Source organism: Homalodisca vitripennis, chromosome X, assembly GCF_021130785.1.
Source record: "Homalodisca vitripennis isolate AUS2020 chromosome X, UT_GWSS_2.1, whole genome shotgun sequence".
NCBI lineage: Eukaryota > Metazoa > Arthropoda > Insecta > Hemiptera > Cicadellidae > Homalodisca > Homalodisca vitripennis.
In genome coordinates this window covers 4,279,219-4,294,552 of record NC_060215.1, presented here as the reverse complement: position 1 = coordinate 4,294,552, position 15,334 = coordinate 4,279,219, and the positions used below count along the sequence as shown (strand labels likewise).

The following is a 15,334-nucleotide window of genomic DNA, read 5'->3' as shown; positions in this document are numbered from 1 at the left end:
AATCATAAAAAACGAAATTTATTGATGAAATGGAAGTATTAACGATATTTTGACAGATTTATCGGATTAAGACAATGTTTGTATTATTTATAACATATATAGTAAGTATAATTGGTGTAATGTACCAATTATTTAACACGTATATCCTTTACATCCATTTACAGTTTACACATCTTTTAAACTTGCACTAGATGTTTAGTCCCAACCATAATTCCAACATTGTTTAATATATATATGAACAATATATATTGTTAATGTGCAATATATATATATATATATATAATGTGCAGTGCCACTCACAGTTTTTATTACAGCAATAACAAATGTATCTGAAGTTTCTCTTCACGTATAACTGATACCAGCAAAAGTTTCACTATACCGTATTTACTTTATATATAAGACTTCTTTGTATTGCAGTCGTTGGCAACCACTAATACCATACACTATCTAACAATGTACATTGTTTAACAATGCTAATTGTATTTGTTTGATTGAGTCTGGAATTGAATGAGTATTACCAGATTAGTAGCCACAGTAGCAGCCATCGATGTCAACATTTGTCTATTGACATTAAAAAATCCTCCTGCAGAAAACTCGAGGTGTTTCTTTGTCAACTGGAACAAAAATGAATTCAACTGTTTCCTCAGTCCCGGGTTTATGTTTGTGTTGATTATCAGCTTGCTGATTACTGGTTTCGTTTCCTGAGCCGCTCGAGTGACGTCAGAGCTTGAGGAGACGATCATACATAGGTAACATGTCATAGACAGTGTCCAAAATATCGCTATAATAACTCCTGTTTCGTCTTTAATGACAAGATATACGAAGAGAAAATATAGACAGGAAGTGACAAGTAGAAAGCCATAGAAGATGGAGGCCAGTAACAGGTCACTGTAGAAATCATTGGCTTGGCCTACAGCATCACAAAGTAAGTGGTAAGCGATCATGAGAGAGTTGATCCTGTCATTGTCGTTACGAACCTGATTGTGACGTAGATGTGGTGGATTCCGTTGTCGCATTGACTGTATATAAATGTCATTGTTCACTTCTTGTATAATATTCGTGTGGATCCTTCTAAATCTTTCGGATATGCAGTGAGTGATAGGTTGAAAATGGATCAACATAGAAGTTTGTTCACATTGTATGATAATGAAACTAACAGTATTTAATCCATTCATTATTAGAGCTGTGTGATTGTCTGCCAAAGATAAAATCGTGTGTATGCTTACTACTTGAACTAACATTGGAGCGAATATTGAGATAGCAATGAGAGCAGTAGTTTTTACACTCAGACCAAATGTAGTTGTCTCCAGTTGAAGTTTTTGATCAAACGTATTTAGACTGTTGCAGATGTCTAGGAACTTTGAATACTTCCTGCCATAGCTGTTGAACATTATTACTTTTATCCATATGATAGAGACCGAGATTACAGTCCCAGTGAAGATAGTAGTGTTGGATTCTTTTTTAGTTTCTATAAAGGAGTATCTGTTGGTAGTGATCATGTAGATGTTGAAGCCGTAAAACGTTACTTGAAATAGAGTCACGATCAAGCCCCAACAGAAAACTGCTGGAGAAAATGTCAGCTTCTTAGTTCCTGACGGTTGTATCGTATACTTCAGAGGGAATCTCATTAATACTTGGCAAAATAAAAGATCTCTTTCCGAAATAACATTCATATTGACACGAAAACTAAGTTTTACAGTGTAAATAATTCTATAAGCATACACATGTATTTCAATATTATAAAGAGTAGTAAGTTTTAGCGGGATAGTATTACATCATATATAGCTAGTATAATTAGGGGGTATATTTTGAGATATGTAAAAATTTAACATATTTCATTTTCCTAAATTCGGGTTACAACGAGTGTATGTGTGTATCGATACAAAACGAAACATAGCAGTTTAAACATCACTGTAATCATCGAGTGTCTTGCTTAATGCCATACAATAAAACGATTTGTATACTCAATATCTTCTAATGGCTGTCAATATGACTGAGTTAATAAATTTTCCATTAAAATAAAACCAAACCAATATTCATGAACTTTTTCACGTGTTGCACACTTAATCACATCATTTTGTTATTGTATAGTTCACAATAGGTACACGTGTGCGATTTAAAAAATGTTTATTGAATCTACAATGTTTTAATTAAAGAAACCCATTAAAAATATGATTTCTCTATCATACTCATACCGCTTAAATTGGCACAGTTACAATTTGTGTTTTATAAATCAAACATCCATAGGAGTTGACATATAATTGTGAACTCTTGAACTATTTATTTCTTTATTTTCCCATGTAGCAGAACGATGATAATTGATATTCATGTGCATAATGCTCTAAAGAGAAAAAGATGGGTTCATAAAAGTCAACAAACGACATGCTTTGAAATGACGTTGTAACCTCTACAAGAAATATATTTATGTTCTCCTAACACTGATCTTCTGTCCAATAAAAATTAACATTGTCACACACGTGACTTATACACTCAATATAAAGGCTTATCATGAAGGTCTAATATACAGTAGGTTGAAATGTGGTTGCGACACACAGATGAACTATACTTTTTATATATTTTATTTATATAAATTATTTTCTAATTTCACAGATAAGGCGATATCCTGTATGTTACTAATACTAGTATAGTGCGTTATACATAAATCACTCACATACGAATTGCCCTACGTCAGTGTTATGTAGGTTACATAATGCAGTTGGATTATTAGCTAGATAGCTAGGGAGTAAATCTGCTTATATCTACCGACACAAACAACCTAATATTTCGTAATGTATAAACCACATGGTATTAACTCTTGAAAGTACATATATTAATTGCAAATAAATCAATATATCACGTCTCAAGTGCTAGGGGAATCAACAATAGACCTTTCCGGGGCATATTTATAACTGTTTTCGTGGAAAATTATGACAGAGCTGTGGAAGGTTTTTACAGTATAATGGTCGGTTTGTTCATCATTCATGTATAATGAAATGAGGGGATTTATAAAGGTTAAGTTTTTTGAGTACTCTTTCTATCGATTATTTATTTTTTTTATTTTTCCATTCCTTGCAGGATACGTAGTTGAAAATGTGAAAAAAATTTAAGGGAAAGTTTCATTGACTAAATAAAATAAGATTATGGTATCAGAGAAAGTGGGAAACCCTAACCTGTCACGTTTCAACATTTAATGTCATTTTTTCCTTTGAAAGTTTCCTCTCCAATTACGTAAAGTCTGCAGTGTGGTGTGATAAATTTTTGCGAGGAATAACCGGATGAAGTGATAGTCTCAACTGAGCACAATATGAGAAAAGCCTAAAATTACTTCCAGTCTAGGTACGATTTGAAACTATGCTTCTATGACACATAAACTAATAGTCCATCGACAACTTAGACATTGCGGTTTGGGTCTCTCCAGAAGTTCACGTCCTCAAAAGGGCAAGGCATATCGCGATGGGCCACTGTCCAGACACTGTCTCTGCATGTCCTATTACTTCTGGCTAGTCTCTCTTATGCCTTGTCAAGCTCTATTTATATAGGTACAACCTGTTCCGCCGACTCTTCATTTCTACCTGAGTGAAATCGTTGTTATTTTCATCATTGGTTTGATTATCTGTCTGTAGATGTTTTTTAGTTCGATCGCCTCTCCAGGCGATGGCTTACCGGCTAAACACCTGGCCTATTGGCCACCTAGCTGGTTTGTATCTAGATTTGCACTTGAGCGTCTTATTCTCTATGGGCTAGGGGCATTTTATTTTAGGTATTATTATGATAAAACTATTTAGAATGATAATTTTATCTGATGGTTTACACAAAAAATAATACTTATGCTGAAAAACTCTTTCAAAATATAAGGCCAGTTTGTAATTATAAATATATTTCAGTGTATAGCAATCTGTTTTAAATCATAAATAACGTTGCTATAATTTCAATAACACAACCAATAACCCAATAAATGATTACTATTTAAAACTGATGCGATTTATGTCTGAGTTTTAGCGAAACGTATTACTCAAGGCGCTGGAACCATTTCCATTGCCTCTGTCTGTCCGCACGATATCCTAAGAACAAACTGAACTGTAGACATAAAGTTGTGCATGATGCTTAGGTTTTAATCGGGCAGATTCAATGTTCGAGTATGTTAAATGTCACTCCATGGGATTAAGTTGATTATGATTGATACTATCATATTTATTTTACAGATAACCATGATTAGTGAAACAAGGGTTGTGACAAAGATTGAATTAGTAAATAAATACATTTTTAAAATAACAGATTATAATTGTATGTCATTTTTCATATTAAAACTTGTAGCTTTATACTTGAAATTTTCCATAAAATTTCAAATAAGATACTAATAAGTGCTATACTTAAATATATTTTAATGACATCCTTTTCCCAACTAAGCTAGTTATAACCTCTTCATGTAACTAATACTAAACATTAACACATTGACTATGCTGGACCCACATTAGTACTAATCCGAAAGTCTTAAAGTCAGTACACGGCCTCGACATACCTTCATTCTTGTCGCGGTGAAGGTTATCATAGATACGCTTTACACTAGTTCATATAAAATATATTTTATATAAGATGCATTCAAATAATGAACTCCGAATTTTCTATACTCTAAAAACCGATGAGGCTTAAGATAAACAAATGACATATTTAGAAATTCAAAATGCTACACACAAGCGATTGTGTGGCCCTTAAAAGGCATTATTGAAACATTAAAACACTGCACATGAGGTGTTTTTGTCTAGGGTAATTATCTAGCCTTGAAAATTGCCGAAACGTAATCTTTTTGTACGCTGTTGCCACATTCCCTGAAGCCGCGCCAGGAACTGTTTACTGTACAATTCGTACGGGAGTCCTGCATGGTGAAAATATTAGTAGATATAGAAGTAGAAGGGATTTTAAGGCAATTAAACGAAGTATCAGGGTACAACATTTAACTTCCTGTGGTATTAAAACTTTCATTGGACTGTAGTTTTGTCGCTTTATATACAGCCTTCATCAGATAGACAATTTAGATTCATCTCTATTATTTATTAACATTTAATTTATAATATTCAACTATTGATTAAAGTGAGTACAGTATGGTACGTAAAACTGTGTATGCTTAATCTTCATTAAACATTAAAATATTTTAATTGTTATTTTGTATTTTATTTGGAACTGATGATATCTTTGTGCTGTAAACGTGCTGTTTACTATATTATTCATTTTCAAATTGAGCCTATTATTACTAAGTCATTTGCAGTTATAATCTAGATAACTAGCCTAAGGCCTGCATATTTTTGTTCCTAAGATATGTAGCTACCAGGCATTCTTGTCAGTGCCATTTATACAGTAAGATATTGCATTCATACTTTTTTTTAAGTTTTAGTACCGTACTGTATTGTTCAGGTATAAACTCACGCCATCCATCATGTTAATACGTTTCAAGATAAATTTGTGTCTACAAGCTCTTAATGGATAATTGATTTTCCATTTTGAACAATTAGTAATTGGTCATTAGTAAGTTTTAAGTTTGATAATTAGCTGGAACATATTTATTTATACATTATTATATACCAATGAGTTGGGACCAAACACACCATACTTCAATTGTCCTGTGCAATTAGAGTGTAATATACATACATATATTATTGCGTTAGAAACATATATGTTCAAGAGACTTTCCTTCTTCCATACGATAAATTAAATCTGTAATACTTTACATTTTTTTTAAAACTTCCTGTGCCACAATTTCATTTTCTGTTCGCTGCCACCCTTTTTATAATAATTGGAGTGAATACATTTATTTCATTATTAAATAAGTTGGAGAATTACCAGTAATAATTTTAATATTACCAGCTAAACACCACTTTTCCACCACAAAAAGTTGCCACACTTAATCAGAGCTAGGAAGCGTTTTTATATTCACCTCACACTCACTGCGGCGTTTCTTATTGCACAAGTTAGGAATGACTGAAAACAACTGCTGGCCGCAAAACGTGACTTTTCTGCCAACAACTGAATAACATATTCTTTAAATAAACAATATTCAACCCTTTAGTCTTATTTTGTAGTGTTTAATGTGTTAAATATGCATTGTGATTTCCAGCTTTTATTCACTTTTTAGTTTGGAAAGGATCTCAGAAAAAGAATGCCAACGTTTCCTCCCATGCTTCAGTGAAAACAAAACAGATATTTTAACTTAAATTTAACGTTTAAATCGTATAGTTATATTAAATATTTTTTAAGTAAAAACCTTTAAAAAATCCGGCATTATTTTTCATAAACCCTGCCCTAACATTACCTACAGTCTTCTACAGAATCAAAATATCACCTGTTAATTTCAGAAAAAAGCGATCATACAAAGTTTTGTCCCTAATTACAAGTTTATGTAAACAAATTTCTTTAGAGATGATTACAGAATTCGTATTTACTTTTAATACAGGAACCTTGAATTTAATCTTTTAGTAAGAAGAGGATAAAATATTCTAAATTCGAGAGAGGATATCGTTACGATTCTTTTCACAAAATGACTGTGGGGAGCAAACGTAGCATTGTACAACGTTTATAATGAGCCTAAAGTGCTGTATTCTAAATAATTTGAATCAACTTCTTTTGGAATTGAGTAAATTCGACGAGCTAAATAATAGTAGAGTTTGAAAAATATTGACTCAAAGATTCAATATTAGTTACACAAGAGATAAATATTTTTTATCGACGATTTGTGCTGAGATCCAAAGGAATTGTTCTCTTAGTCATGAGGGCCGAATGGGCTGCACCTCGATCACTGCGTGCACATGTACGGTCTCAATGCATGAAATACGCAAGCTTTCATGAACAACAACAGCCCTCCCGGTTAATAGGTAGTGAAGTCTGATGCAGATAGCGCCCGCGTCTCCATCGCCCATTCATTACTTCTACTGCTACTGAAACTGTGTGCCTTGTCCTCTCCAAGAGCATTGTTTCTATTACTGTGGCAATGGTATCACATTCACATAAACGACATGTCTACTGCTCCTTGATGTTCAGTCACTCACTACAGAGACTGGAGACTGCACTCCGACTCAACAGCCTTGTACAGTAGTGCGGTAGTGGTCGGTCCTACTCTCTGCTTTATTGTGCACAATATTATCTCTACTATAATAAACAAATACTCTTCTATCGCTACTGAAACTGCCTGGCATGTTGTAGCGTTTTTAAAGCTACATTGATTTATTTTTTTAAATAAAACTTAAATTAAATAAAAATTTTTTTCCGCGAGTGATTTTGAGGTAAGCACCAAATTTATTGTACGTTTTATTGAAAAAGTCATCTTGATCTGATATTAAATTAATTTTGTTGTCTTTTTTTATAGGAAAAAATTAAATTCATAGAAACTACAGAGCAATCTGAATAACTTATTCTCGAAGAACAATAGAGCATAATAGAATCATACAAGTTACATTTGGTTCATGCTTGCAACAGAAGTGAATTAAAATTGAACTTTGTTAATAACTTTAATTGAGATTTGAGAAAGTAGTAATTTATTAATATTTAACTGGAACTGTTTATTGTGAATTATTAATTGAACTTTATAATTGTTAGAGAGAGAGAGTTGTAATCTGAATTGCAGAGACTTGAAAGTTAAGGTTCAAATAGTGTAAAGAGAAGTTGAAATTTTATTTTGTATTTTGAGTGAACTTAGAAGTGAACATTTTTATTTTAATTATTTCCAAGTGGTATTTCATTTTATTTTAAAACTTTATTATTTTATTTTAGAAGAGAGCTCTGATTTTTAGTTTGATAATTTGATTAATATTTTTATTTCTTGCCAAAGGAATTTTTTAAATTTACTAAAAGGTTTGTCAATTCTTTGTGGAAAATAGAGTGATAAAAATTCTGAAACGTTGAACTTATTAATTTGCCAGTTAAAAATAAATCCATTGTTTTCATTTAGAACTGTGATTTTTATTTTAGACAAAACCATATAATATTTAATAGTTAACAATTTTAGTAATACATTGTACTTAATATATTCACTAGGATCTTTACTAATCAAAAAACATTTTATATCGTCTTGGATGTATTATTGATGATTTATATATTAATACTCTGGAATATTAAGATCAACAATCCGTCGTTATATTGACTGCGCCACTCTGCTTGTAAAGTATTCCAGTGAATTTTTAATAAACTTATACAAACTGTTATAAACTTTGTTAGAAAAACTTTGGCAAGAACTTGTGTTGTCTAGTTAAGTTGTGATAGTTAAGTTAAATTTATTTAACCTAAAATGGCTCTCAAAGTGGACTTTTTAAGTAAGGACGAATTAATTTATGAACTGTGGTTCCGTGGTGTATAAATTATTACTGATAACACTGTAGATAAACTTTAAGAACATGTTTGAGTAAACATACCAACCTGGCGAGACCGTGGTGAGCTGCATGCAGGCATTTCAGCACATCCACTACAGGAACTCTACATGGATATGTTTGGACCTCTGCCTAGAACTTCAAGACGGGATGAATTCGTCCTAATCATGGTGGACGACTTCACAAGGTAAAATTGGGTCGTGCCTTCTCAGGAAAGTGAATTCAGGTATGGTGTTGTAAACTTTAGAGAGTAATATTTAAAAAAAAAACTTTGGTTTGCCGGAAGTTATTGTGAGCGAAAACGCTACTAAATTCAACAGCGAGGAATTAAGGGCCAATCTTTTTTCAAATGGGGTGTGAAATTAATCACTACAATCCCGTACAACCCCCAGGGTAACAAATCTGAAAGATATTTAAGAAACTTAAATTCAATTTTGACTTGCTTGTATAGTGATTGCAAAAGGAACTGGGACTCTGATTTAAGTAAAATTCAAACAAGCAGTTTAACTCGTGTGTGAATGACAGTAACTGGGTATAGCGCATATTCTTTAATGTTTAATTTTAAACCTAACAATGAGTTGGATTTAAAGTGGAACTTGAAATCAATTTTTGAAAATTGAGTGCCAAAGGAAAAATGTCAAAAAATATGCGGAGGCGTTGGAAAATTTAAATAAACAGTTTATTAAAAATTCGAAGTTAAGGCCCTATAATAGAAACCACCGAAAGTTTAAAATTAATGATGAAGTGTTTTGTAAAATACCTGGACACAGAAATAAAATTGGATAGGAAATTTGACGGACCATACAAGATTGTGATTATTATCTCAGAGAACAGTTATATAATACAGCACACCAAGGACTTAAAAATTTTGAAAAGAGTGCATTTACAAGATTTGAGACCCGCTTAAGTGAAATTTTATTGGAACACTTGGACAGTTAAGAACAATTGGACAATTTTTTTCTTTCAGCATAAAATTAAAAAAAAAATCCCCATATTAAAATGTCATAATTGAGTAACCATAGGCCAAGTCAAGGTTTTGTGTTTTTCTTTCAGGTATTAAAGGAAAAAGGGGATTTTTATGACATATAAATAAAATATTTTACATGGAGAGGATAATTTACATGGCCTCAGGACTTTAAAATTAAGAAATGTAGTATTTAATAATAGTGTCTACAACCATTATACTGTCTGATATTAGTATAAAAGACATTATATTATTGATGTACTAACATTCCTTCTTGTGTGTCCAATTTCATGTTGTTATTTGTTTATAGTGAATGAATGAGAGAAAAGAAATTCAGGTCAACCCCCCCCCCCTTGTAATCCAATGTAAATAACGTGTTAGTAATTTTAAAAAAAGGGTCTTAAATATTTTAATAAAGTTTATGATGGAAAGAATGAGCAATCTTTGAGTTGGATAAAAATTAAAATTTTTTGAAAACGAAACGAGACAAGCTCTGAAATTCCGACATAAATGGTGACAAAGGGGACTTATGTCATTGTAAGAGAGAATGTTCTGTTTATATGTGAAATGCTGTGGAGGTGAGAAACGGAACAGCACTGACACTCCACTAACACTGGTCACACGCTGCGGACCACGCGCGCGGCCCACCGGCGGTTCCAACAACGGGGATGGTGACCTACACTACACGACGGATCCAAGGGACGATACATACGACCGTGAAGACGAGCACTCACTGACTGAGGGAGCTGCTGTCCATACCTAGACGTCGACAGGAGGAGACCGGAAAGGACAAAATTCCTTGGACTGGAAAAGACTGACCTGTTGTAGATAGTAAAACTAGAATTGTGAGGGGAATAGGCTTCGCTATCTCGAGTTATATTGACCTACATTCCTTTTATAACGGTCAATCTCTATTTGTTTAAACTGTTCTGTCTGTTCTAAAAACATTGGTGGGTAACTAAATGATGTACGTTTTTAAAAACATTTTTTTAAATTGCTAATTGGTGTTAAATTTCTTTTATCAAATTCAGGGCCGTATTTAGAAGTAAAGGAGGGGGAGTAATGTAGCGTTTTTTAAAGCTACATTGATTTATTTTTTTTAATTAAAACTTAAATTAAATAAAAATTTTTTTCCGCGAGTGATTTTGAGGTAAGCACCAAATTTATTGTACGTTTTATTGAAAAAGTCATCTTGATCTGATATTAAATTAATTTTGTTGTCTTTTTTTATAGGAAAAAATTAAATTCATAGAAACTACAGAGCAATCTGAATAACTTATTCTCGAAGAACAATAGAGCATAATAGAATCATACAAGTTACATTTGGTTCATGCTTGCAACAGAAGTGAATTAAAATTGAACTTTGTTAATAACTTTAATTGAGATTTGAGAAAGTAGTAATTTATTAATATTTAACTGGAACTGTTTATTGTGAATTATTAATTGAACTTTATAATTGTTAGAGAGAGAGAGTTGTAATCTGAATTGCAGAGACTTGAAAGTAAAGGTTCAAATAGTGTAAAGAGAAGTTGAAATTTTATTTTGTATTTTGAGTGAACTTAGAAGTGAACATTTTTATTTTAATTATTTCCAAGTGGTATTTCATTTTATTTTAAAACTTTATTATTTTATTTTAGAAGAGAGCTCTGATTTTTAGTTTGATAATTTGATTAATATTTTTATTTCTTGCCAAAGGAATTTTTTAAATTTACTAAAAGGTTTGTCAATTCTTTGTGGAAAATAGAGTGATAAAAATTCTGAAACGTTGAACTTATTAATTTGCCAGTTAAAAATAAATCCATTGTTTTCATTTAGAACTGTGATTTTTATTTTAGACAAACCAGATAATATTTAATAGTTAACAATTTTAGTAATACATTGTACTTAATATTCACTAGGATCTTTACTAATCAAAAAATATTTTATATCGTCTTGGATGTATTATTGATGATTTATATATTAATACTCTGGAATATTAAGATCAACAATCCAAGTCGTTATACATGTCCTCTCCAAACCTATTACAAGTTACACAATTTAGCATTGAAATAAAAATGTTTAATTTAAATTTTTAATTAACTTTCACATACAACAAATAGTATCAAATGAGAAGATAAAATAACAAACAATAACTCATATTTAGAAAAGATGTTCAAAATGGCCTCCTCTTGCTCTAATCCAGGCTTGACATCTGCGTATGAGGGACTGGTAGACTCGTGGCAATACATTGTTGTCATTGCGTACCATATTACATGCTGCCTCTACTAGTCCCATCAGCTGATCACGGTTGTTAATCTGTTGGGAATAACACACTGCTTTATGTGCCCCCATAAGTAGAAGTCCAATGGATTTAGGTCGGGAGACCTTGGTGGCCAGTTCACGGGTCCAGCGTTCCCTATCCACCTATTAGGAAACTCAGCATTTAGGTGATCTGTCACAATCCTAGCGTTGTGAGGTGGTGCACCATCTAGTTGATACCACAGTGTGCGGCGATCACCAAGAGGAATTTCATCTAGCATGGCTTCAACTGTTGTTTGGAGTAAGTTTAGATATGATACACCATTGAGAGGTACATTACCCAGAGCTTGCATGTAAAGGCGTCCATTGTAAATAGATTCCCAGACATTTTAACCAAATCCTTGTTGAAAACGCCTTTGTCTCGTCTCATGAGAATTGTTTATTGACCAGATATGGGTGTTATGGAAATTGTTTATCCCATCCCTACTGAAATGTGATTCACCCGTCCACATTACACTAGAGATGAAGTTTTGGCTGTTTTCTACTTCATTTAACAATCATTCACAAAATACAACCCTCCTCACACTATCACCAGGTTGCAACGCGTGTACAGTTTGTACATGATATGGGTACATTTCCTCTCGCTTTAAAGTCTTCCAAACAAAACTTTGTAACATTCCTAAACGTGTAGCCACACGACGAGTGCTAATTTTTGGATCATCATCAACCATATTAATTACGTCTTCTTCTTTCTCTACCGTGTGAAGTGGAATGCGACCAGCGTTATGTTTGAGGTTATCTGTAGATCCTGTGTCTGACAAAAAAAGTTCTTTAAAGCACTGCTCTTGATGGATGACGCCTGTTGGGATATCGTCTTGCATACTCAGCACAAGCTTGAAGTGAATTCCCATTACACAATCCATAAACAAAAACAATATCAGCATACTCTTGTTTACTAAAGGTGGCCATGTTGTAGGCAAATCCTTATGAGACAATTTGAAATAATTAAACACCATTGTTACATCAAAACTTGTAAAAACAGCTGATTGCTAAAACAGCTGATTACTAAATCAGCAGACCTCTAATTGGCAGCTGAATAAAAACCTAATATTTCAGATCCTGTGTTACAAGAATTTTACAAATATACAGTAAAGGTGTTTTTTATTTGTTATGTTTGTTCAAAAAAATTTTTTTGATTTGTATTCTGAATTTTAGAATGCACTGGCCACTCATAATAACTGCCTAGTCTAGACTCAGCAGCCTTTTTGCAAAAAGACTTCTAATAGGTTTACAAAAAAATCACAGTTTTGTTAATAATATGAATATCGGTGCAAAAAAGATATTGTCGTTTTTATAAGAAAATAGCGCACATTTTTTCATTTAAAAGTTTTATTTTAAATAAAATCCCTACAAGTTATGATTATTTAAAGAATTTATCTGTCCACCATTTTCTAACCAAATGAGCAAAATTAAGTTTATTTTGTTCCATTTTAGAAAAAGATACCTAAAGTAAGTGTACCAAATTTCAACTTGTTATATCTTGTAGTTTCTTATTTATGATGGTTTACAAGAAAAACAGAAACAGACAGACAGACAGTAAACGGCACGTTTCCGGACTCATGTGCAATGGAATTTTTTCCTTGTTTTGATGACCTGTATCAAGTCCTGAACTATTGCACACCTTTTATGAGTCACCCTGTATAGCAAAAAACAAAGTACTATTAAGTGACAAGAGCTTATGTCAGATCGTTGGCAAGTTTATTACCCAAGGGAACGAGGGTCAATAAACTGTTCAGGATTATAATGCAATACAGATTCAATCCTGTAACAGCACTATTTTTTAAATTAAACAACATCCACAAAATATATAAATGTCTTTCTTTATTTGAATAATAAATACAAATAATAGGGAAAATGCTTAAAACTTAATTTCAGTATCCAATATATTCAAATAAAGTTATTACAGAACAGTTGTTTTAAAGTTTGCTGGTCCTATTAAAAAATGTATCAATTGTTAATGTTCTAATTAGTAAGTAGTGTAACTGGCTGTACTGTTGCGACATAATGCAGTGCAAGCTTATAATTAGAACCATTAATTGGATGAGTTTCTGTGAGTTTCTCCGGCTATACAGCTTAATATACGAATACGCAGTCCCTTGCCGCATTCCTATTTATCGCTGCATGTGTTACCCAATATCAATAAAAGGCTTTATAGTTTCCATTCAAAAAAGTCTTAAAATGTACAAATATAACTGCATAATGCGTATTTAATATACATTAGTCAATAATTAACATAGCTTTAACAAAGTTTCCAATGAGGAAAAATTGATTAGTATGCAAATGCCAAGGTATTATTTTAAAGTAAATATTCTAAGAAAAAACGCAAAAATGGAAAGACCGTTTCCTATTAGAACTAACTTTGAATATTATGAGTAGGATTCATAGCTAATGTAAAATCTTAAGAATCTTGTCACTATTTCATTAGGATTGATTGGGATAATAAGAAAAATACTACAATTATTTATCTCGTTAAACGTCCTTCCTAGTATCAATCTCTTCAAGGTGAAAGGAATGTGTCAGTTCCTATATTTAGTTAAATAATTTTAAATAGACTCTATTAATTATTTACAATTACTATTTTAAGTTACTCTGTCTATAATTAATAAATAACGGTATTCTGGTCTATTACTACTAAACTTTAGCCTTGTGAATACTATGTACTTTATAAATACTATGTAGTTTGGAGGTGGGTTTCTTAGAAGTATGCATAATTCAATTGCCCTCACAAAGGAATAACTTAGTTTTTTCCATATTCTCAGATAAAAATCACAGATTCCAAAACTATTATAATTAAAATAATATTATGTTATTAAAATATATATATGTATATATATAAGAGAAAAAAAAATATGTGAGTGATGTATTAATCATTTCAAACAAAACAATGTACTACAATCATATGTCTAGAAATGGTCATTTAGACACTAACCACCTTTTCGTAATTTCTATTAAAATCATTATTATCTCCAAAACAAGTTAACCTATAGAAACCAAATTTAGCGCATAGGTATTGTAAGGTTTTTAAGTTCGGTTTAGTTTAAGATTAAGTTTGTGACATACTATGAGCAAGGGTTGCTGTGAGAGGATTTAATAATAGGTTAGATTGGCAGTACAAATACCCTCAAATGAACCAACACATTTATTTGTGACAACATTTCATTAAATTGATTAATTGATTGCGTCAATCGACATATTAAACACAAACCTTAATACCTTAATACTTTGAAAACATGTTTGATATTAAATTATTCATTACAATTTATTTTAAATTTAATTCATTATAACATTTACTAGTAATTTTGTAGTGTTGCAATAATAATGAGTTCATGGACTAACATGAGAAACTTTCTTTAAAATAGCTAAACATTTACATAAATTTACATTTTCGAAATTGTGAACATTTAAATAGATATGGAATTGAAAATGATTAATGAACCCTAAAATATACTAAGTTCTTAAAATTACTTACATTTTATTTCACATCACACTTATTACGCCTAGAGATATTTTTCCGCACACGAACACAAACACTCCCGAACTTCACTTTTTTAATTCCCGGCCTCGACTTCCACCTCTCCTCCTTGTTCTTCAGTTTTGATGTTCTTCTCCCGCCAGCTCATTGACCACGCCTCTGCCAAATCTCTCCATCATAATTGGTGAGTAACAATTTTCCATATCAGCATGGCTGTCCCTTACATTGTCGCACGGTTTTTTACAAATA

At 32.0% G+C, this 15,334-nt stretch overlaps 1 protein-coding gene across 1 annotated transcript; it reads right to left on the bottom strand.

The window, feature by feature from the left end:
* Window positions 1–473: 473 nt before the first annotated feature.
* Window positions 474–1,016, bottom strand: LOC124368611 (putative gustatory receptor 28b). The gene has a single exon (XM_046825850.1). The coding sequence runs from the start codon at window positions 1,014–1,016 to the stop codon at window positions 474–476; it is 543 nt and encodes a 180-aa protein (XP_046681806.1).
* Window positions 1,017–15,334: the final 14,318 nt, after the last annotated feature.